This window comes from Eptatretus burgeri, chromosome 18 (assembly GCF_056783735.1).
Source record: "Eptatretus burgeri isolate ZD-2024b chromosome 18, Ebu_testis_v1, whole genome shotgun sequence".
In the NCBI taxonomy this organism is placed as follows: domain Eukaryota; kingdom Metazoa; phylum Chordata; class Myxini; order Myxiniformes; family Myxinidae; genus Eptatretus; species Eptatretus burgeri.
The window spans coordinates 29,331,875-29,358,111 of record NC_140978.1 but is presented as its reverse complement, the minus strand read 5'-3'; the positions used below and the strand labels follow the sequence as shown (position 1 = coordinate 29,358,111).

General features: G+C 43.2%; 1 protein-coding gene across 4 annotated transcripts in view; it reads right to left on the bottom strand.

The window, feature by feature from the left end:
* CADPS (calcium dependent secretion activator) overlaps nucleotides 1–26,237 on the bottom strand; it is a 330,035-nt gene that overhangs the window by 273,728 nt on the left and 30,070 nt on the right. For all 4 annotated transcript variants that reach the window (XM_085863821.1, XM_085863819.1, XM_085863822.1 and 1 more), the window contains exon 2: nucleotides 2,142–2,255. In XM_085863821.1, coding sequence (XP_085719947.1) covers nucleotides 2,142–2,255 — 114 coding nt within the window. The remainder of the gene's footprint in view (nucleotides 1–2,141; nucleotides 2,256–26,237) is intronic.

Here is a 26,237-nt window from a genome sequence, read left to right as displayed (position 1 = left end):
ATATAAATACATATATATATATATATATATATATATATATATATATATATATATATACATATAAATACATATATATATACATATAAATTCATATATATATATATATATATATATATATATATATATATATATATATATATATATATATATATATATATATATATATATATATATATATATATATATACACATACACACACACATACTGAATGCTGCAGAACACAAATCGCCTTGTTTGTACATCCAAAAAACCTTCAGTTTATAAAAGACAGAAGAGGATAGGAAGCACAGTAACCTGCAAGTAAGAGGGTTGGGTTAAGTGGGGTTAGTGGTGGTGGTAATAAAGATCAAGGGTATGGATGGGGATGTTGGTGCAATGCTTGCCGAGATCCTGGAGGGACTATTGCCCACATTATGTGAAAGGGACATTTTAAGAAAGGTCAGTCATCACTAAGCAAACTAAAAATAGATATTTTTCCCCCAAAACCAAGTGTAAAGGTCCGAGCCTAACCAAGCCCTTCCCAGCCTAATGCAGTGCTGGCGATAATTGGCCCACTCTTCACAAAATGCGCCATGGGTCCTTTAACATCGACCAACAACCAATGCTGGAAGATGGGTCTTCTGGATCAACGTCACTCTGATAGGTGGCACACACTGATGACTCGCCTTGCATGCCAAATACCATGGTGACAGTTTATAGCTAAGATGAGATTCAAACCGAGGATAGCCAGCTCAGGTGCAAGTGAGCACATTTCTAATTTATCCTGCTAGCGCCTTCAGCAAACTATGGTACAAAATAAAAATAATAACGTGGATTGTCCAGAAATGATAATGAATAAATTATCACTTTTGGTGATTTTCAACATGCATTTCCGATCATGCATATTATGTTGAAACTTCAAATTCATCATAAATACTTACAATGCAATCAACTAGAAAATACAACAAAAAGCAACTTCCCAGGATGGATTTTGTTTTTAGCTTCGAACCCTCAATCACAATCACAAGGAGTAAGAATCTCAAAATGCAAAGCCTGTCCGGGTCCTCTTTGTACTCGAACTAAACTGGACAAAAACACCAACAAAGCAAAAAGAAGATAAAAAAAGAGTATAATTTGTTGAATAGTGTTCTCTATATTCTCATCATCAAGGTTTGTTGAAAAATTGATGAAAAAACCTCAAATGGTAAGCCATCATGTGCAGCCTGTGGTGGCTGGTTGCATCATTGTTTGGGACCACGGCTGTGCCGCTGATGCAATGCCCTCTATTACCAGTACACTGGTACTCATTTCACCAACCTCGGAAGGTTGACAGGCTGTCAACCTCAGCTGGTGTTAATTCAACGGCGGACAGGCGTTCAAACTCAGGACCCTAAGATTTAAAGCCTGCCACGTAACCGACCAACCAACACCAGGCTTAAATAGTAAATAAAGAAATGTTGAAAGATAGAACCGATGGAGGATGGCAAGTAATTCAGTTGGCACAGAGTTCTTGCATCTGGGCTCTCTGTTTCAGGATTTGTTTCCCTGTAGTGTCAAATCCGACGAAAAATACCGGTCTGGTGCATTGCAGGGCAGGTAGGTTTGCAACCGGGAGCACTCACTGCTCTGGATTTTGAAGTAAATCAGCTGCACCGTTTGTATTTCAGTTGACATTAAAGATCTAATAGTATCTCTCAAAAAGAGCAGGGCATTGTGTGCTTGCACTCAAGCTAAATAGAGGTGAAATGGGATGTGCATAGTTCACTATAAAAGGGATGTGGATGTGAGGTTTAAAGGTAAGAACACGATTAGGACATTCAAGATAAGTAAATTGATAAATTAAGATAAAGGGTATGGATAAAGTACAGGCATGATGAGACAAATAGCCTCTTAGGTCTTTTGTCCACCTTCCGTTTACGAGATGGGCTTCATGAGTCGGCTGGACCACGTAGACATTTTAAAGGCTCTAAATCACAGGAAGATCCCAGAGGAATATTTCCTTCTACTGTTTCTGTAATTATTCTTGTAATCAGGGAATATCCCTAATCAGCCTTCCTGAAACACCTGTTTCAAATTCTCCATCTGCTACCCATGATGCAATAACTTTGGGATTTGCGTTTCCACAAAAGGATGATGTTGAAAGATAGAACCGATGGAGTACCTCGTGGTAGTTCTGCACAGCGTTTGAAAAGGCTTCATCTGTGGCAATCTGGGTCTCCCCATTGAGGAACGCCTGGAAGCGATCTCGGATAGCTTGTACCTGCTGTCTGGTTACCTGCCAAAGCAATGAGAGAAACATACATGATGCGTCATTGCGTGCAAAAAATAAATACCAGTATTGATGAGCAATCTGCATGAACAAGCCAGCACCAACAACAGGCAGCTTTGGACCAAGCAACCAATAACCTGCACTTAGCAACTGGCAATCTGCACCAATCTACCGACCAAATGCATCGAACATGGGGGTGATGGAAGAGGAGGGGTGGTGGGCTCGAGAACTTGATCTCTCATAAAATAAAAGGAGGGATCATCTTCGGATGGGAGTATACCAACAATAAATCAGCAGCAGCTTATAAAATTCTGTATCCGATTGGAATGTCTGCGAGGGGGCCAACCTGTCCACCACCCCACTGGAATATTAAAGCTCGGTACCCGTGTCACTGACAAGCTGCACAAAGACAACCGACCACCTTCGGTTCACAACCGGCAACACACAGAAAGCTACTGGCAACGTGCAATCTTCAGTGAGCAACTCAAATCTACAGCCACTATTGCAACTGAACTAATCACTTCTGATATGAGAGCTATTTTAATGAACGGGCTTGTGAGGTTGCAACTACCAATCAATTCCAAGTAAGGAGGTCCTGGAATAGGTTACAAGGCAGTTTTTTGCACATTCTGATCCAGCATCTTCTGAACGGATGTCGACGCTTATTGCATCGGAATGCCGTTCCAAAGAGATGGGAATGCCGAAAAGCAGGAGATCGTTATGTCACCCAAGTCTTCCACCACACTGCTTGGTCTGTGTGTCACGGTAATAATGCTGGAGCAGCCCACGTATGACTTGCTCCAATATATCCTGGTGTGAAACTTTGCTATTGCTGGTGTAAGTGCTTCTTGGCATAATGGTTAGAGCGTCTGCTCCGAGTTTTGGAGGTTGGTAGCTCAAACCTGAGTTTGGGAGGTTGGTAGCTCAAACCCTGGCAGAGTCATGCAACAGTTTGAAATGGTACATGCTGCTCCCTTGTTTGACGCTCAACACTTAATGGGATAGACCATGGACAAACAACCATGATTTGGCAACCATTGTACAGGCTTGATGGGCTTAGGGCCTCCTCCTGCATTGAAGTTCCTTATAAGAGACCGCAATATATTACCAGTTATGTAAACACATGATGAACTGCCTTTTCTGAACGAAGAAAGTAAATGAGCAGTAGGGATTGAAACAGAATTGGAAAGCTTTTTAATAGTCAGAAAAACAGGAAATAAAAAGGCAAGTCAAGAGAAAGAATGGAGAGTTAATGGAAGGAACAGAAATGGAGAAGAGAAGCCCTGTGATGTATTGAAATGGTTTACACCAATTTGAAGATTTTGAATATCAAGATGGAAGAATGAGAATCAATACTATGATGGAGGACATTGATATAGTAGCTCTTTGTCAAACTTGATTTGATAGGGTTAACCAGTGTTAAACGAGACGAGAGTCGGTCCCCTGTTCTCCGAACAAGATGCTGATGGGCATTCTCCTTGACCCACTGCAGTTCTTGTGGATATCGTTCTCTTGTTGTGCATTCCAGTCTGCTTGTGCTTAATGACGTTTCTAAAGCCAGTAGTTCAGGAGGTTAAAGTTCAGGAAGGCAGATTTTAAAAGGAAAAGAAAATAAGTTAAATATTTTAATTATTTAGTTGTACAGAATTGTAGGTTCACGGAGGAGCTATGCCTCTTTTATGAGTCTGTGCCATTGACCAATGAGCACGTCTGTTGTCTGGAATCGAACGAAGTGCCAAAGAAGAACATAACCACACAGAGAGTTGGACCAACCAACCAGAGTGAATCGGTGGAGGACCAAGTTACAGTTCGGCAACCTCGCAGTTTTTTATCAAGAATGAGAGAAATTGGAGAAATTCTATTTCAGCAGCAATACATAGGCCTACCACGAATTTTAACGGCATCCGGTAGAGCGTATACCCCTCCGCCAGGCTGAACAGTTTACGTTTAGTATCCCACTGATAGGCCGGATCTTCATCTGTATCTGAACCAAAATCTCATCAGCTTGTTCTCGTCACCGACCAAACTCATCCACCAAGTGTAATCATAATCCGTCCACAACTTTCTGAGATTATGCTCCATGTCATTTTGGCCCCATATCTCAATGATGAAGAATCACTTTTAAAATTAAAAAAAAAATTCTACGATCTGGATATGGATCCGGATCTTCACCAAAATAGAAATGATTCGTCCTTGTCACGCACCCAACCTGTCCACCATGTTTCGTCCAAATCTGTTAACTTTTAGAGATATCCTGCTCAAAGATAACAAACAAATAAACAGGGATGAAAACAGAAACTTTCACCCACCTTCGGTGGCGGAGGAAATCAAAAACTGGAAATATAATATAAAGAAGCCAACATGGATTCACAAAGAGATGGAGGGCAAGGAAAAAAGCGGTTAAATTATAAAATGAAACCAGGTTTGAGGCAGATTGAGCAGTGACTTTTAAAAAAATCATTTTACTCATAGTTCATGTTAAGTTTAGAAAGGAATGAATTTATAGATGTAGCAAAGCATATCTGGTTTATCAGGTGTCTTGAGGCTAGAAGGAAGGTTGAGAAGTACATGCATCTTTAAGTGTGTGTGTGTGTGTGTGTGTGTGTGTGTGTGTGTGTGTGTGTGTGTGTGTGTGTGTGTGTGTGTGTGTGTGTGTGTGTGTGTGTGTGTGTATCAATGTATTGTGTATACAAGATGTAGTAGGGTCACAAGGTAAGGGACTGACGGTGGACAAAAAAATGGAAACGCCAATGTAAAGTCACTTTATAGGGCGTTGGACCACCATGTGCGGCCAGTGCAGCCTGCCTGCGCCAGGCCGTGGCACGTACAGTTCACCAGTGTGTGGAATTCTGCAGGAGGGATGCGGCACCGTTCCTCCACAAGAAAGTCAAAGTCCATCAACTCACACCTGTTTGATGGAGGTGGAAAACGCTGTCTCAGGCGGCGTTCAAAAATATTTCTGAAATGCTTGATTTGGTTCAGATTTGGTGACTGAAAAGGCCATGACATATGGATAACATCAGTGTCATGCTCATCAAACCACTGGGTGATCACACATGCTCTGTCGATGGGGCCATTGTGGGGGGTGGGGGGGTTCTCCTCTTGCAGCCATTCGTATAGGCAACTAGGCCTGTGTAGCCTTTTTTTTAATGCATAACCCTCAGCATGCTGGGATGTTATTTGCTTAATTAACACATGGGCCACACGTGTGTGGAAGCCGTTGCTTGGTGCCCCTCATTTACCCAGGTGTTTCAAATTTTTGTTTACTACCATACCTGTAGATCCCGTGGGGGTCGAGACCACAGTTGGACACAATAAGCAAGGGAAAGGACCAAAAGGAAAAGAGAAGACAGAGGAGGAAAGTCAGCAATCTGCAAGAGGGTTGAGTGGGGTAAGGTTAATGGGGGTAGAAAATATCTCAAGTAGGGATGTGGAACAGCATGACATGGGTAATGCATGATCCGATTGAAGCGTCAAGAGAAGAGTGGGGTTGAACAGCTTCAGGAACCGGTTCCAAAAACGGGAGATGAGAAGAACATGAGGGTTGAGGTGTGCAGTCAGCTTGGATTTTGGAAGTTTAACCCGAAGGAGGTTCATCGAAGAACATTTGCATCCTGGGGGAGCTAGGAGGGTTGGGGACTCTGAGCGAGCAAAGGGAGAGATAATGTGGGAAGCAGGTAAACAAAAAAAAAACAGGTGCTGGTTTATGCATGTGGTTTGGTTTTTGAGTGCGAGTGTGTGTTTCCATGTGCACCTCTTATAGATGCTTTTACACTCTCCCTTTCACATCAAAGGAAAAACAAAAGCAAGGTTGTGGTGGTGGCACACCGCAGGCTGGATGAGCAGAAATGTTTTTTCCATCTCCTTCTCCCTGTAAATCACTTAGCTCAGTCCTGTAATGGCAAACCTTTCACCGTTCTCAGCAGCTCATCTGGAGGTTGCTTGACATCTGTCATCTGGAAAGCCTGGTGTCGGCTTAACGGTTAAGGTGGCTGGTTTAAGATAGTGGGGTCTTCAGTTCAAGTCGCTGTCGGCCGTTGAAGTAACACCAGGTGGGGTTGACTCAGCCTGTCATCCTTCCGAGGTCGGTGAAATGGGTACCAGTGCACTGATAATATAGGGCACTGCATCAGCGACACAGCTGTGAACCCAGAAAAAAATATGCAACCAGAAGTCACAGGCTGCGCGTCATGATAATGAGCTTGCTGCTGTCTGAAGAAGAGAATGTTCGCAGGTACCGTAGGTCACCTTCCTGAGTATATATACATCAATTGTGCACTCACATATTACATACCCTAACCCTGTCCTGTTTCTTGAGGATAGTGTAGCAGTTCACCCAACCACACTAGCCCCAGGGGATGGAGTAAAATTTGGCTTCCAGTATGATGTCACAGTGGGTCAGCTCTGCATCAATGCACAGATTGCCTTGCAGAACCATCTGGCACATGCGGAGCATTGGGAAGCTTCATGTTGCTCGTTTACAGGTTTTACGTGTTCCGTAAAACATTTCTGCCCCTTTTGTCACTTTCCCTTCGGAAACCTCCCATACACTGCCGGTTTGGTTTCTGATCAAGTGCTTGCCATTGAACTTCTATCTTAAGGGTCTCCTTCCCAGGCCCACGCAGTATATGGGCAACTCCATCTTTCCCCCCAATGCCGTTGCCTCTTCACACCACTCATCTTTTGGTGGTTCAATTTCCCCAAGATCTTTGCGAATCATATCACCCATCCTTATTCTTGACCCATCCCGTGGATAGGGTTGAGGGAGCTAGTGAAAGAGGCTCATCCTTTGGTGTGCGACTGCCAGGCATGTGTGCAAGGTGACCTCAGCACTCCATCATTCTGACAGCTTCATCCTTTACTGAGTGCAAGCATGCACACACACACACACACACACACACACACACACACACACACACACACACACACACACACACACACACACACACACACACACACACTTATTGCTTTTTCAGCAAATAATTCCCACAGAAGCACGAAATAAAAACCTTCGATTTTATGTGTTTATGAGATGAGTTTCACTGCTGATCACTGAAAACACACAAACCCCCTGGCATCCGGCACAGTGCATTCACGAGGTGAAAAATAATAAAGCTTCTCAACATCTATTGCACCAAGCATTCACCTGATTTGTTGCAGGTGTAAATATCTCCCCCCCCACTCCCATCACCTCCTTCACTACCATAACCCACCTTCCCCCAGCCCTGCACATAATCTTCTCTCGATCAGCATTTTTTGGTTTTTCTTTTCAGGTTGATCATTTGTATTCCATGATTTAAAATAAATTTTAAAAATCTCTTCCTTCTCTATTTTTCCTCAGTACACTGGAGGATGTCAGTGTGCATGAAGAACAAAAATGAACCTTTTCCTGACAATTTATACCCAACGCACATTCCAAGGGAGCGCTGGTCAGCTCTCGCTCGGCCTTCTCGGTTAGCCGAGAGCAGTTTTGGAGACATCAAGTGCTGTTTCCCACAGAGACACAGGCCATGAATCAACAAGCGTGAGCCCTTGAAACGTCGTGCCCATAGCTGATTCACATTACGTTCACATTACATGTGCTACGGCAAAAAAAAGTTCAATCGTTTGTTAGATAGTAGTTTTATCGATGATATTATAAACTAGCAGGGACCCGTGGAAATTCCGCGTAATGTAAAATGTGACTTCAAGTCCTGAACTCCCCCCCTCCACCCCCCCACACTTCCCATCAATCCCACCCTTCCCCACTTCAATCCTTAAAAACCCCTCTCCCCCTTTCATGGACACCTGTCCAACTCACAATCCCGCAAGATACGAGAAAAAGATACGCAACCATAAATGACCCGAAACCAATTATCTTCTTCCTGATGCATATTTACACACATCATTAATTGTAAATCATGACTTCAGACAAAGACATTCATGTAATGACGTGGGCTAAAGTACTGCCCGAGAGAATGACACATCGTTATTTGGGTGGTGTACAAGTTCACAGACCGCTGCCTCCATCACCCACAACAATCTTCACAAGGCCCGTGACATTTTAGAATGAAGGCAAAACTTATAGGGAAGGCATGGCGATTGTGAATATGAAAACTCCCAAGACGTATTTCACTTTGTGGAGCAGGAAGCACCAACATGGCAACCATATGATTTCCCTGCCCCCCCCCCCCGAGTAAATAAGTAACATGTCCTTACTTGTGAGCGATAACAATGCATCGAAATAATAATGATCAAGGAGAGAGGGAAATTAGTCCATCAGGGTGGTGTCTAGTCTGGGTCCAATTCCCATTCCAACTATATACTGTCGGATTAACGCTTCGCAGGAAGGGTATTGTATCACATAGTGTGCCGTCCCTTGTATGGATATTAAGCCGGATATCCTATCGACTTGGATTAGTCAATGGATGTCAAAGATCACGTGACATCTTACACAAAGAGTATGCGAGTCGTCTCCGGCCCCGTGAACAAATTACAAATTCCTGCTCAAACAGGCTCCAGTCAAATGGTAGGCTGGACCAGCAAGCTTGTGAAGGACTTGGGCCAAAAATCTTACCCAGCTGACCCCACAATAATGTGGGAGTAAGTGCAGATGTTAAATAAGTGTGAAAATTATTGACTATTTTGATGAGAAAGGCCATGGTATCAGGCAGTACCAGTTTTGTAAGCAGTACCTTGTTGATATCTACTTGTCGATGTCATCAGACACTTCTGTCTGTTGAAATTAGACAGATAAGTTGGGGAGATGCATGTGATGTATCTTATTGGCCTCCAGGTAGACAGGTAGGGACCACAGCTAAGTATCACTCCAAAGCCATGTTGCATGATCTCTAACCATCTTAACCGCATGGGGTAACAATGTTTCTAGCTGCAGGGCTCATAGGAGTAAAGGGAGAAAGAACACATTTGAGGAAAACGATGCCAACTACCCATTGTGATTCATCATCCCATCCGAAATAGTCCTACATGGAAAATGCTGGAAGTATTTCCAATTATACTCCACATGGGAAAGTGAGGAAAACCGTGTGCGAGACAAGATTGTGCAAATGTATGGGGGAATAGGCCTGAAACCGTTTCACAATGTTCCGACGATGTAGCATCATTTGGGGGAAATAACAATCCCAATGACCCGACCTTGGAGGAATATTTGGGGAAATGTCAATCCTAATGTCTCAACCTTGTTGGAATATTTGGGGAAACGGCAATCCTAACATCCATACTTTGAAGGAATATTTGGGGAAACGGCAATCCTAATGTCCCAACGTTGTCAGATCAATTGGGGTAATGAAAATCCCCATGTTCCTATAAAACAATAATAACAAGAAAAAGAACTTTTTTGTTGTGTTAGTGTAGTTTTGTGGTGTATTTTGTGTGGTGTTTGTGTACTGGTGTGTTACATAAATAATAACAGATATAATTAGAACTGCCATTTTATAACTGCTGGCATAGTCAATGGGCCCAGGCATATATCGGTACCATCTGAGGAAACCAAACTTTAAGGCTACTAAGTTATTGGAAGGGACTATATGATTATTTCAATATGTGATAACCGTTCCAGAAGAGCAGCTTAGTGTATGTATTTTGCATTTTTACCATTTTACCATTCTGTGATATTGACGTTTTGGGGGAAAATCAAAAAAGCAGACACCCAAATGCTTCTGCATGCAGCAGAGGCTGGGTACAAGGCTGTGGTGATCACTGCCAAAGATACAGATGTCCTCGTGCTGTGTCTTGCCTTCAATAAGGACATCCCATGCCCCATGTATCAGAAGTGTGGTACACAAACCTGTACACGGTTCCGAGACATTGACAAGCTTGCTAGATCGATGGGAGACAGTGTCTGTGATGCCCTGGTTGGACTGCACGTGTTCTCCGGTTGTGATACAGTCAGTGCCTTTGCAGGCCGGGGAAAGATGGGCGCGTTGAAGCAAATGAAGTCGGATAAGACCTACCAAGAGGCCTTCAGTCAGCTCGGTCATTCATGGGAAGTATCCACTGAGCTCTTTCAGAAGCTGCAAGAGGTCACCTGCCACATGTACATGCCGTCTACCAACACCACGAAAGTCAATGAACTCCGACATCAACTCTTCTGTGCCAGACGGGGAGAGATAGAGTCCAGTCAGCTTCCACCATGTGAAGACTGTCTCTTCATTCACGTCCTCAGTGCAAACTACCAGGCTGCTATTTGGAGGCGCTGTCTGCAATGCCAACCCTATGTTCCAAGTCCCAAGGGTTGTGGATGGACCACTGATGACTGGAAGCTGGCCATCGAGTGGATGCAGGGTTCTCCAGCACCGGATGCAGTGTTGCAACTGCTTTCCTACAAGTGTGGACGGTCGTGCAAACTCCCAGACTGCACGTGCCTTGCCAATAGCCTGAAGTGCACTGACATGTGCAAGTTGCGAACCTGCAGCAACCAGCCCGCTGATGTCGAGGAAGAGGTTGTAGACCTCGAGGACTCTGATGCTGATAACAGTGATGAAGACGAGACTACTGATCCATGGTGTGAATGTTTTGGCACAATCACAAGGACATTCATGGCTACAAATATACATGAGTAAAACATAGTACATAAACATGCCACAGTAGCGTGGTGAAATTTGGGTTATCCGTAAATTTCACATTTTGGACGCTTGTTGGAACTCGGGTAGGGGAAGGGCAATTCCTTTAACTGTGGTAAAAACTTGTAAAATGTTCATAAATGTTTTCCTCATACAACATGTGCATGTTGTAGGCTACTGCTGCTCAGTAGCACCACCCAGGGATCTTGTATGACAATATTATAAATTAAAATGGACTGAAAATCACTAATCAGCAACATTTTGATCGGCCCTATTGTTTGCCCCTTTCTGCCTTGAAACAAATTCTGCCTTCAGGAATGACAGAAAGGATTATTCGGATGGTATAAATAAAGCATTTCAGACATGTATTTGTGGTTTGCAGTTCATTCTAGCCCCATGTGGAAACAGCAATTACATCATTAGTGAATGTTTCTGAGTTTGCCTTTTCACTTTCATTATGCGGAGGGTGGGTACATTCCAGAGATGATAACTACCAATAAGCTGCCAGTCTGCAATGGTTATCACATCAAAATATGATCTATATATATATACACCAATTCAAAAATCATAACAAGGATTGGTTTCCTTAGATGGTACCGACAAGTGGAATTTCTGGCCTGGGCCCATGGACTAGCAGTGATAACCGGGTACCAAGACGTCCTGCTTTGAGGCAGGACACCTGACCCTGACCCATGACTTTCAAAAATTATTATTCATTGTTCAATTGAATTTCGAATGGGATTAAAATAAATTCCATTCAAATCAAATGGAAGACCAAATCGGTTCAGTCCTACATTGCAGTAATCAGAAGGAACCAAAAACAAGCAAAAATCAAAGATGAAGTCATCAGGAGGAACCTGGATAGGATTCCCATTTTAGCTGTTACTCCTCTACCCTCAAACTCATCCAGGCACAGCCAAGTGAGCCTCATTCAAAAAAATATACAAACTCAAATGAAATCAAAAACAATTCAGATCAAAAAATCAAATAATTCTGGCTGTCAGACCATGCATCCAATCAAGTTGAAATTTAAAACATGTAATCCCCATCACCACTAGATCATAATACGTTTCATTCACATCAATTGATGAAGCGGTTCCAGAGAAAACATTGTCTAACATTCTCTTCAATCCAATATGGCTGCCAAACCATGTGACCTATCAATTATTCCATAACAAACTTGTATACCCGTGGCTTGGGGTGCACTTGTGTGAAGTTTACCCTCGATCTGTCCAGCCTTTCTGGAGAAGACGATTTTTATTGGTTTTGGGGTAAATCCAATATGGCTGCCAAATCATGTGACCTCTGATGTCATATGTGAACTTTTTATTCCTCATGGATAGGTGGTCATATGTGTAGAGTGTCACCTCGATCTGTTCAGCCACTTCAGAGAAGATTAAAAACAAAAAAACAATATGGCTGCCAAATCATGTGACCGATCATGTCTTCAATTTTTTTCTGTGGACCATTTTATCCCTATATGGCCCTCAAAATTTTTCATACTGATCAAATGTAGTGTTCTACATATACAATTGTGATGTCATAAGGCACCTATGACGTCATTTTTAAAAATCAGACTTATTCCCCATGAGGATAACTTGCCGTGTGCCAAGTTTCAATTATTTCCTTGGTGTGGTTTCAGAGATACAGAGGTCCAAAGTTTTTCCAACATCATGTGACCTATGACATCATAATTATCATTCGAACATTCTACATGAGTAGTCGCTACTATTGTGAGAATTTTGTTTCAACCCGCCAAGCAGTTATGGAGAAAACCACGAAAGTTTTGTGCGGCCAAACAAACAAAGACAGACAGACAGACAGACAGACAGACAAAGAAACAAGAAAAAGACGTCGTGCAGAGCACGATACTTGAAAAATGAACCCCGCTCTTGAAAGGTTGCCATGGATACATCAAATTGTCCATTTTATTAAGATTAAAATTGACAATCTTAATCAAAGCTCAAGTCAATCGGATGAAAATTATTTTTCAGATTGAAATTGATGATTTTTGTAGTTTGACCTTGAGCTGACCTTCGACCTTTTAACCTCAAATATTGTTGGTTTCCAAATTCAGTGATGCATCATGCAATCGCTGCTTAATTCTCAGGCTAATCAGATGAAAATTGAGGATTTCTCAAATGAAATTTGATGATTTGAGAAGTTTGACCTCGAGTTGACCTTTGACCTCAAAAATAGTTGGTTTCCCAATTCAGTGATGCACTGTGCAAGTGCTGTTTAATTTTCAAGTCAATCGGATGAAAAAATGACGGTTTTATAAATTTGACCTCAATATGACATTTGACCTTTGACCTCAAAACCAATCGGCTTCTCAGTTGAGAATACCTCCACAATTTGGTAAATTTCATGAAGATCGGCTTTAAATTGACAGACAAACAGACAGAATAACAAAAGTGACTGACCAATATACTTGAAAAATCTTCGATTTTGCAAGTAACAAACAAACAGACAGACAGGGGTGAAAACATAACCTCATTTGGTGAGGGTAACGGGAACATCACTCGGTGGAGCGCACACCTCCGCCAGGCTGAACAGTTTACGTTTTTCATCCCACCAATCGGCTGGATCTTGATCCGGACCTGAACCAAAATCGAATCGGCTTGCTCGTCACCTCCCTAACTCATCCACTAAGTTTTGTTATAATCCGTCCACAACATTTTGAGATACCTGCTCACAGACAGACAGACAGACAGACAGACAAACAAACAAACACGGGTGAATACATAACGTCCGTCCACCTTCAGTGGCAGAGTTAATGAGAATAATACCTTCAAAATCAATAGAATTTCAGAAATTGTTCATGGCTTTGTTCATCTCTCATGAGAAACAAAAGGAAGATTTGACAGCAGGTGACCATACCGAGGAAGTTGAACTGCAGATCAAATACCTTAAGTGTGATGAGTAACGGTGCAAGAGAAGGAAATTTTTTTAAAAAACGAGAGTCTCTACCTGTTTGTTCTCATCTGAGTACTCGGCTCATGATGCTGGGATTCCAGATTCAAATCCAATATCATGTTGATTTATCTAATCCCAATGTAGTTCACATTAGCAGAGCGCTGCTTCCTCCTAATATCTTCATCCTGCATGGGATTTGTCAACAAGCTCTTCCATGAGCCTGAGATCAATGCAATAAGAGAGTTCTGTGGCCGGCACAGTTACCAACTGGGAATGAAGAAAGGATCGACCGAGAGACGCTTTTCGTTCCTGTACAGGCGTTTAAATCTTGATCCATTGACGAATCCAAATATGCATTCACTGGATGGAGTTTAAAGCACATTGGTGAACACGAATGGCACTCGAAGCAGAAAACCAACCAGACCAAAATTTTTTTAAATTTTCAGCGTCCTTCAAAAGCTTGAGGACTTCCTTATGGTGCCCCCCTCCAATTCCCCACAACTGGCACCCCCACTTCCTGGGCCCTCCTCACACATCACCACCCCGACCTTGCACTCAGCTCTGACGTCGGTGCCAAAAGCTTCTTTTTTTATAACATGGGGACCATTTTTTGCTCAGTGACGCGTGTGTTTGGCAATTACACCGTAAGCTCAGGAACGTGCACGGTTTGCATAATCCGGTTGTTTGATGATCCTGTGCTGCAAAATTGGCTCAGCTGTAAGAACCGTGTGTATATTAGATCGACTGCTGCACAGGTATCTTGCTGTTGGTACCTGTACAACAAATCAGAGAGTAAAGCTCAAAGGTGCTGCCCCGAGCAAGAAACCAAGTGGGAATGGATGACACGGAATTAGAAGCCGTTAGCCTTCAAGCTCATCAACTGCATCCCCCCCCCCTGCACAAATCTGCATGGGCACCGCTCTGTTGCCAAGGAGACAGATTCTATAAATCCAAAACGTCTTCACAGCATCCCGCACCTGCCTCCCGCCTCCCTCGGTTCAGGACCTCCTAACGCGGGGATCACAGAATGCTTATGTCACTGGATCTAGACGTAGGCCGACACCCCGTGGCATGCCACTGCCAGTCTGCTCAGCAGGTGTAGGTTTAAACGCAGACCAGCTAGATAAGCAAACCATTGAATCCTGGATCAAGCACAATAAAGCAGGCCTAGCATTCCATTTGAAATGTTTGTCCGCGTGTCCCAGAGAAGTCCGACTCCATTTCAATGTGCATTGGTAATAAACCAGCACAGGAGGTGGATAGAGATTTCAGACCAATGTTTGAGAACAACTGAAGCATTTTTGACAGTGATTGAAGCTTCATCTGGAGGAGCCCGTAGAGACTCACAGAGTACAAACTCCATCACGTGCCGGACAAGGATATGATGAGACGTCAGTGATCTTTTAGATAAATCGCCAAGGACGTCAGTAGACGATGGACAAATCATCACGGTATGCAGGATATTCGATACTTTTTGTTTTTTCAGCAAGTGGAGACTCAAGAAAGACCGAGAACGCAGAACAACGCGGAACGGCGAGAACAGAGTGGGGAGCGGGGAAACGCATCGACAGCAGGGTAGAGGGATGCCGGCATTACGCGCTATGTGCTCAGATGGGAATGCCAAATAGAGCAACCCAAGAAGGCCGACGCTGCCAATTTAAAATGTTCCGTATTCCTCATTCCGCAGACAATGTAGAAACGCTTTGTCCAACGGCATCTCAAAATGGTTGACGGAGAACGAGGAAGACACGCAATCCAGTTTTTGTATTCATCGGCTCCCTCCTGTTCATTTTTGAAAATCACAAACCAAAAACACTCCAAAGCGATGAAAGCCTCGAATTCCGAATGGGTCAGCGTAGACAGAGTCTAACAGACAGGTGCAAAACCAAATGACAAGCAACGGATTACGGTGTTGAAATGGTTTAAAATCAACATCCTTGCAGCTGTGGTGAGCAGTGCATTCATTTATTTTCTTTCCTTTTCGATACACCGGTCGTTTTAACAACAAATATGGCGAGATCCTCAGATATTAAACGGAGCAGACCATTGCGGTGGATGATTTTATGCTTCTCTGCAAAACAAAAGGTTTCCATTGTCCTTACAAACACAACAAACACAACGTCGGTATCGCCATTAAAAAGAAACAAAACACGAAGGTAACTACCGCTTGGCAACCAAATAGGCCTGGTGTTGGCTTAGCGGTTAGGGTGGATGGCTTGGGATCTTCGGGTCCTGAGTTTGAGCCCCCTGTAGGCTGTTGAATTTACACCAGGTGGGGTTGACTCAGCCCTTCATCCTACTGAGGTTGGTGAAATGAGTTCCGGTGTAATGGTAACAAGGGCATTGCATAAGCGGCACATCCACACCCTCAGCCAATGATACTACCCACAGCCTTGTGCTGGATACGAAGGAGGAGGCGGCAACGGAATGACAGCAAGTATAACTGGATAGGTTAACAAAGTCGACCACTCTTAATGAATGAAGCCATGTTCGAGTACAGCAGCCACATCCTGAGTAGTCACCGCAATGAAATCAAACTCGAGGGCTTCGATCGGAGGTCACTGGAGGTTCCCCGTAGACCCAACTTGTGATATTAGCCAATTGGTCGCACTTGAAATTCTGCCTCATAATGAAAACAAACGCATTATTAACGATGCCACCAAAGGTGGACGGAGGTTATGTTATCACCCCTGTCTGTCTGTCTGTCTGTCTGTCTTTTAGCATAGTATTTCAAAAGGTTATGGACGGATTCAGATTAACTTGGTTAGCAGGTTGGGTGTGTGTGCCAAGGACGAATTCATTCGGTTTTGGTGAAGATCTGGATCTGGCACTATAAAAAATTTAAGTGATCCTTCACCATTGAAAGGATCAAAACGATATATAGCATGATATCTCAAACCGTTATGGACGGATTATGACATAACCAGGTGCATGAGTTGGTTAGGTGACAATAACAAGCCGATTCCATTTTGGTTCAGGTCCGGATTCATATCCGACCTATCAGTAGGATACAAAACTTAAACTCTTCAGCCTGACGGAGGTATGTGCTCTACCGAGTGACGTTATGGTTTTCCAATGAAACAGCATCAATAAGTGAAAATGAGCTCTTCTTCTTCTTCTTCTTCTTCTTCTTCTTCTTCTTCTTCTTCTTCTTCTTCTTCTTCTTCTTCTTCTTCTTCTTTGCTCGAGGCCGTATTCAAATGGCAAAGGTCATTGTATCAGATGTTCCCCAGATTGCCAATGTGGGTGATAAAAAAAGATTGAACATTTATGTTCAAACAAAAGTATTAAAGATATGGCTTGGTGGTCTTGGGGTCTGATTCTTGTTTTGGGTGCGAGAGATCCCGGATTTGAATCCTGGCCAAGCCCAATAAAAACTTTTGGGGCTTGTTCTTCAAAAAGTGGAACACCAAAACCAAACGTTTAATGCCTCCCTCCTGGAACCACAATGACCATTTTGCCATCTTCAAAAGAGAAAAGATGAACAAATAAAGGCCCATTGTCTTTATCAACTTACTGACGATAATCGCATGTTCTTGGTTGTGGCTTTAACTTTTGTCCAAAAACATGAGACCTTTAATATTTGGAGCACGGTCAAGTGTAACGTAAAGTGCAAAGAAATGAATTCCAATGAATTTGCTCATGATATGCTGATATAGAACATGGAGATCACAAAATGGTGTGTATACATATTGCTGAAGTTTTGTTGCTTGTATCCAAAGTCGAGGCTCGTGGAGGAGCTATAATATAGAAAGGATCCGAACATAACAGAACAAAAAGAACAGTAGAAGGAGAGGGGGAGGAAACACACCAACACAGCAGGATTGAGGAACAAAATAGAGGGAGACTTGTAAATAAGGGATGTGGGGAAGAACGACGGGTAGGGGTGGACGCACAGGGTGCAGAAGGTGGATAAAGAAGCAAACTCTCAGGAAGGAAAGAATGGAAATTTTGAAAGAGGTGAGCTTGGGGGGTGGTTAATGGGAGTCAAAAAGATCATGGTTTTGGATGGGGGATGATGTTTGAAGTTATATGAAATATTCCAGCAAAATGTTGTGAAATAAGATATATTGTGGAAACTTTATCAAGACAAGCCTGTTCGGAAGGATGTTCGAGAGGAGAGTGATGTGAGGAACATCGAAAGATTTAACGATCCATTGAACATTGCAATTTTAGACCAGTCATCAGCAATTGCCTTGTACAAGCACTAAATTGTTTCCATGTAATGAATATCGATCGCTGTGCATCCCCCGCCCCCTCTTATTAAATCTCAGAGATGATCCAGGTATCAGTTGTGCGAACAGTTAAGATGACCTGATTGGGAAGGCGGTCTTCAGTGGAAAATCAATTCAAAGGTAATTCAACCACAAGGACATATTGCAATGAAACGCCAAATAAATCGTTATTATAGTGCATGCAGACTCAGCAGCTCGAGAGAGCTATCGCCTTCACAAGTAAAGGTCACACAGGTTCAAAGCTCACACAGCTCGATTCATCGCGTGAAGAGGGACCCGAGGTGGAGGGCAGGGTCAGTGGGATCAAGCTCGGGTCATCCTTAGATTACGGCATAGGCCTTCCGCAGTGAACACTCCTGCTGATATTAGAAATTGTGCAAATGTGATTACTATTATTACTATTCACCTTATTACACGGATTAGATAGCAAAGCTTCGTACAGCAAAAGACAAGACACATGATACCATCATGCTGATGTTCCTCTGCGTGCCTTGTATTCGCTTCGTGAATTCACCGAGTAACCTGGGAAGCGTGGACACCGAACAGAACCAACATGAGAATGCAATCAAATGTTTCCTGCACCAATTCTCTGATTAAAAGAGATGTACCAGTGGGGATGAAAGAAATAAAAACAGAATATAATAACATTTACGTCGAAAATCTACACTTGCTTGGGAGGTACAAGACGTACTCGCGGTAGTCGAAGACAGGGCAACCTTACATTTTGTAACAGAGTATACAGGTACGGAACATTAAGAATAAGGGAGGCCTAGAATCTCGAAAAAGCTTCGACACATCGAGAAATATTTCAAGGTTCAAACCAATCCTGGGCACATTGCCATTGCAGAGGCACTCGCACACACAAACAAGACAGTAACAAAGGGGTCTTTCACTCAAATAGTAGTTAATGCATGGAAAGGTAGTGACACCAGAAATTGTGGATCTAAACTGGAATTAGATAACTACCGAGACGCATTCGGGACAGAGGAGAACATGAATATTAGCATAAATGTGCAGGCTTGATGTGTCTGATGGCCTCCTCCTGCGGCAAGCTTCCCTGTATTTCCTTGTGCTGTACATAGCTATCGATTAGTCTCAAAAGAAGTTGGTATATGTGCTTCAGCTTGGCTAATGTTTCTACAATGTCAGATGAGTCTCATTAAAGCATGAGTCACATTTGCTCTACGGCTAGGATACGGTGGCCGTACCCCCCCCCCCTGAATTGACAGAAAGGTGCGGCGGCCACAGAGTTTCTGAGGTGGCCTCAGGGTGTCCCTACGCCGTATGGCTATCTTTTACAGGCCGTAGGGGTCTCCGTGGAATTCGAGCGCGGAGTTATACCTTTTTTCATTTCTAGGTTGACCGTAGCAATTCGACAAGCCGTAGCCATGACGTAGATGTGTTCCACGTCGACCGTACGTTGGGCGTACGGTGGGCTTGCATTATTCGTGCGTTTTCCGTAGACTCTTATCAATGAAAAATGAATTTTGCCAACCCCCAAAAAATTATGGCGGCTGCACTATTTCCACGTTCGCCTTAGGGCCCCCCTGCAGTCGCCTTGCGGACCCCTTGCGTCTGCCTTGAAAATTCTATGGCCGCCGCAGGGACGCCCTAAGGTCACCGTGCGACATCAAATCAAAGACCGTACGGCACCCCCACGTTTTCGGTCTTCACAATTTATAAATACCCCGTGCAGCTACCCGAAAAATAAAAACATATATGACTGTTACATTGTGTGACCGTGGAAATACTGCGGCCGCCCTATAATTGCTAGTGCTCTTAGATTTTTTAGACCCTACGGCCACCGAGCCAAATTTGACTGAAGCATTAACCAACAGAAGTTCTGCGATGATGACTGCAGGGAGACGCTGCCCATGGAGGCTGGGTGGGGGTGAACTGATCTCTTGACCTTGCTTGCTGCTTCACTGAATAGCTCTACAGATCGAGTGTCTCTGGACACAATGCTCTTCTCCAGGCAACATGTTTTGATGAAGTTTCCTCCCATCTTGCTGTGGATATTCCACGAGCCTTAGTTGTAGAGGTGCTTAAACCACAACATTGGTCTTCCAACTGACCAAGAGCATCTGATAACTTATCGTATGGCATATCTTTTAGTATGGGTTCATCATCCGTTTGGTTCACATGAGCAAGCCAGCTTTGTTTAAACATCGTAAACATCTTGGTCTGTTCGAGCAATTCGGTACTGCATTGCATGGTCATCTCATCCATACACCGCACACCAGGCCAATAATCATACAGAGGCAGCTCATGTGAAGGGAGTTCAATTGTCTTGACTCAATACATAGCATGTCCAGCTTTCGCTGTTGTATCAGAGAGTGTTTTGGATGCAGGTGCATTTGACAACCATCTTGGTAGCAACTAAGTTTACTTTTAAACTCAACACGGTCTGTCAAGTAACCAAAAGTAGGTGCTGTCTTTACAATACAGAATACCAACTCTGGAACAAGATCCAAGGTGATGGTCACTGTTAATCCAACTTGGTAACAGGATTTGTCTGTGACTCTCAAGAGGGAACCATTTATTTGGACCTGAGGATACTGGTCAGATCCTTGTAGCATGACAAGAGACTTTTGCATACAAATTTATTTGTATGCAGCCTGTGGCTGCTTGGCTGCATCATTTTCTGAGGGCACGGCTGTGCCACTGATGCAATGCCCCTGTTACCTGCACACTGGTACTCATTTTGACGACCTCAGAAGGATGACAGGCTGAATCAAGCATACCTGGTGTTAAACCAATGGCTCGACAGGGGCTTGAACTCAAGACCCTAGGATCTGAAGCCGGCCACCTTAACCATTCAGACAACACCTTTAGCAGGCTGATGCGAATGCATAAATACCTGCAGGCTGGTGAAACTTCATTATACAGTAGCAATCTGCTCGCAATCAAAGTGCTACTGACAATGAAGGCAATATCATCAGCATACAGAGGCTCCTGGATTTTCAACCGACATACTTTGGTCTTGCACATATCCGAGTTGAGTTGAACAAATCACCATCTCATTGAGAAAGGAACAGCACATCATGATGGTCTTCAAGAAAAGCTATTGCAGTGGAAGTGAGAATAAGATGCCAAAAACTATTTTCACCTGAGGAGGTGGAGAAGTTTCTGGCAACCCTCAACTCTGATTCTACAACTGCCCTGGACAGCATCAGTGCACTTGGCTTAAAAAAACCTGTTCTGCTCTTGCACATCCTCTTTCTGCTATATTCACTCTATCATTTGCCCTACCTCATCTTCCATCTACTTGGACGTCAGGAAGCATCACGACATTACATAAACATGGTCCAAAAATCAATCACATGAGCCTCAGACCTATTGGCTTACTTCAAACCATCAGGAAGGTCATGGAATCCATCATGGCATTTCATATGAAATCCTTCTTTTTTCTCCAATTGCCTGATCCTGACAATCAGTTTGGATTCAGATGAGGTGACTATCCTGAACATGTTGCTTCTACTCTCCCAACAATGATGGAGGCCCTCAATGTCAGACATGAGATCAGGGTTGTCTCTCTAGACATATCTCGAGCTTTCAGTAATCTGGCATCCTGCTTTTCTCTCCAAACTCTCTGCCTATGGCATCCAAGGACAACTCCACACATAGCATACTGTCTTCCTCTACTCTCGTAACTAATGTGTGGCTCTCAACTGATTTATTTAATCTCCTCTACCTGTCCAGGATGGAGTACCCCCAACGCAGTGTTCTGGGCCCAATCCTTTTCCTAATCTTCATCAACAATCTCTCTGACTCTCTGGAAAATCCTCTTTATCTTTATTCATGATTCCACCCTCTGCCATAACATCCCCCATCCCTCGGATAGGCAGGAAGCAACGTCTTCCCTCTCTGCAGACCTTGGCAGAATCACGAGCTGGTCAAAAAGTTGGAATATGTCTTTCAATCCTGACAAATCTCAGTTGCTCACTCTCACTCTCTGAAAACACCAACTGGTGACCCACGCCCCTCCCCCTTCCTCTCTAGCCCCATCTACTTCCTTAACAATCAACTTGAAGACATACTAACAGCCATGAAAACTGCATGTCTGAGTTGGCCACAAAAGCCAGTTGCCAACTGGGCATCCTGCATCGTAACCGTAACAAATTCTGACCTTGGCACACCTGAACTCTTATCAACGTACAAGGCCATCATCCACAGTGTGATGGAGTGCTGCTCTCCCCTCTGAGCTGAAACCTCTGCCTCACACCTTGCTCAGTTTTCTGTTGTGGCAACAAAGTTCTTCAAAGTCATTTGAATCTCCCATGATGAAGCTGAATCTCTGGGCCTATCACTTTCACATCGCAGACAGGTTGTTGGTCTCGGTCTTCTACCGACAGATCTTTGGTCATCTCCCGTCCACAACCATGATCTTTTCTACACCCGTTAAGCTTCTCCAAGCACACCTCTTTCCAGATTTCCAGTTTTTCCATCCTGAAAGTCTAAGGCTGTATCCATCTTGTTCGCTCCCCCACCCCACCCCGTGTCTTCCCTTCACCCTCATTTTGTTCCGACATACCATATTTCTCCAAGTCTGCTTCTATTTTATCCTTCAACCTGCTGCTTCAATCCCCCCTCTATTTATATTGTTATTTTTGTGCTGTTAGATCCTTATCCATTCTGTGTTCCAGCTCCACCAAGAGCTTTGACACTGTATACAAAGTGTTGGGGCGAACACGCATCACTGTTTTTGCACCACGATGGATTCAGAAATTGAAAGCATCTCGTAGCACCACAGCTTGCATGTCATCCTGAAATGAATGAATGGAGGGAGATTCAGGAGTTTTGTAGGACAGCCGATCCTTTTCAAGTTCAAGTAACTGGAAAAAGCCTGATCTTCAAACTTCAGGGTGAGTCATAAGTCCCAGGACACCGTTTTAGCTGCTTATACAAGATTTGTTTGCACCATTTTCTTTTCTTTTCCAGAAAAAACAAATATGTAATATTTTCAACCAAGATGGCAGACAAAGTGTCTTGGCAGTGGAAGAGAGGCTGGCAGCAGTGGTGTGGTATCACGAGAAGAGAAACACAAACAAGCCGATGAAACCACATACGGATGCTCTTGATGTCTAAGAAGATATTGTAATTGTTGTATAACTGTAATATTTTATTATTACTCCTGTTATTATGTATTACTGTTATTACTGAAAGAGTTATTTCGCTTGGGGCTCATGGCTCACACTGGTAGATGGTATAAACAAATCTTGTATAAGCAGCTAAAACCATGTCCTGAGACTTAAGGCTCACCCTGAAGATCAAATGATTCTGCAAAGTCAGTGAAGGCTGTCGACAGTGGTCTGCACTCAAGATATTTCTCCTGAAGCTGTCCCAGATCAAAAATCATATCAGTGGCAGAGCATCCTGCTCGAAGCCCGCACTGGAACTCGGGGTACATTTGATCTGCAACGATCCCGCAACATTGAGAAGAGAGATTATTCTGCAATTGTTGCAATCAGAACAGTTGCCATTGTTTTTTTTTTATGCTGGGTGATGACGCAAGCATCCTCGAAGTACTGTGGAGTTTCAAAGCTCAGGAGGAACTTTATCTTTTCCTGCATCAGAACCAAATGAAAGTGCCTCAGTCACATGGATTAGCTCTCTAAAATAAATTGTTGGTGCACATGGTCCAGGCTCATGGAAGGGATAAAGCAGAATGATGGAATGGAACAAAATGCAAAGTGGGAAACATCAAAAGCAGGGTGGAGATGTGAGTGAGAGTAAGAACAAAAGGAGAGGGTGAACAAGCTGCACACAAGCTGCACACAGAAAGAAGAGGAAGGGGAAAGCGGAGATGAAACAGAAAAGGAACAAGCCAACCGACGAACAAATAGGACAGGGAATCTCTCGAGGGGGGGGGGAAATCACAAGAAACTGGAAAAGGGGAATGCTTGGAAATGGGTTAATTTGAGGGTAGAAGAGATCAGGAGTATAGATCATGGGGGATCTCGATACCAACAAGAGTGATCATCGAACTTAATGAGGCAGAGAAAAAGCAGATAGTACCTTTCTTTTTATTCCACATGCCCCGTCACCTAATTCTTCTACCTGGACTATTATATTAGCAATTGGTCTCTTTTGAACCATTTCTTCATTTCACACCGATTCACTAAGACTTCGAATGTTTTGTCGATGATGTGTCAGCCCAGCGATTCCTGATGCCAAAAGGCTGGACTTCCTCACATGAATACAGAAGTGAATCCGTAACAAGAGCAGGTAGAGCCAGAACATGAAATAAGGAGAAAAAAACAAGTCTTTCTTTGAAATTCTAACATTATGAGTGGCGGACAATTGGTCCACATGATTTTAACTTCTGTTCTCATAAATGATGAGGTCTCTGTAGTCTCTTTGCCACGACATGCTTTCCAGCACCAGCAAAGCCATTACACAGCACCACAATCGGCAGCACAGATTATCTGTACGAACCATTTCATATATTTTGTAAAGGATTGCTTATGTGAAGCTTAAGGTGAGTTCAAACCAAACTGGAAGGGCACTCGGCAGAGCTCGTACCTCCACCACCCAATTGGTGATCCACGAGAACATATCGGGCTTAATACATTTTTGAAATATCGTGCTATATATTGTTTTTGGCCATATCTTTCAATGGTGAAGAATCACTTTTAAAATTAAATAATTCTCGTATCCAGATCCGGACCCGGATCTTCACCAAAAATCGAATCAATTCATCCTTGTAGCACACACAACGTGTCCACCAAGTTTCATCTGAATCTGTCGACAACTTTTTAAGACATCGTGCTACATTCAGTGTGACCACTCCTCATTTTCATAAATTCCAAGGTGAGCCAATGAAAAAAGCCAAGAATTCACAAGGTTTCGGAAAAGCGATGATGATAGAAAACCGATAGAAAACCAAGACGCCAAGTTGAACAACGAATAGCCAAGATCTTGTGAAAAAAGCCACGGAGTGGTCACACTGGCTACATTTCGTTTTTGTCCCGATCTCTCAATGGTGAAGAATCACTTTTAAAATTCTCGTAGTCAGATCCGGATCTTCACCAAAATCAAATCACTTTGTCCTTGTCACACACCGAACCTTGTCTACAAAATTTCATGCGGATCCAACGACAACTTTGAGATATCCTGAACACAAACAAACAAACAGACAGAAAGGGGTGAAAACATAACCTCCTTCAGCTTCAGTGACAAAGGTAATAATCAACATCAAGACGACCATGGGCAGAAAAATATTGCATCGGCCTCAGGGCACTTTGCAAATCTGCAATGCCAAACCCCTTTGGGATGGTACTTGGCCTTCGTCATTGAAGGACCATTTTAATGTAGGAGCATCTTTACAATTAAGTTTTGTTCTATTTGTATTTATGCTCGATGGCATGAGAGGTATGGGAAGGTGGAGGAGGAGAAGGTGGAGGAGGAAAGGGGTGGTGGCGGGAGGGGGGTAGCTGTATCGGAGTAGCGACCCTTCCAGGATTGTGCCCAATAGCCAAGGAGACTGCTAAAGCAACACCAATGCTCTGCACAGAGTATGGTCCCAATGGATGGATGGATGGGGGGTAATTGGGCGGGGGTATAAAACATAGATTAATCTTAGATTATGAATACAAGGTGTAAAGATAGATGATAAAATGGTGGAGTTGGAATGGAAGGAGTAGGATGTTGGTAAAAAATATCACCGAAAGGAGGTGGATTAAAATTCCCCCATTTTGGCAAAAGTAGATGAAATGGTCTCGAATGCCTATTATCACAATTAAAGAGTTATCACAAGAGCACCACGAAGAGCCAGAAGCACTTTTATGGTGTAGATCACACCTGATATGAATGACAACTCATAACATAGCATAACTCATTGCATCTTCTTTCTCAATGTTGAACATCTCACACGAGTAATGAAAGCAACTTAACTAAAAAGCAACTCACTGAAGAAAGTAAACCACATTCAATAAACAGTACGAACTAGAAGGGCACTCGGTAGAGCGCATACCTCCGACCTCCGCCACACAATGCCTGATCCAGTAAAACATAACAGGCCCAATAATTTTTTCAAATGTCATGGAATAGTTTTTTTGACTCCATATCTCAATGGTGAAGAATCATTCAAAAAATTTTCAGATCCGAATCCAGATTCAGCTCTTCAACAAAATCGAATCAATTCTTCCTTGTCACACACCCAAACTGTCCACCAAGTTTCGTCCGAATCCGTCCAAAACCTTTTGAGATATTGTGTTCGATATTGTATTTGGCCCGATCTCTCAACGGTGAAGAATCACTTGAAAAATTCTCGG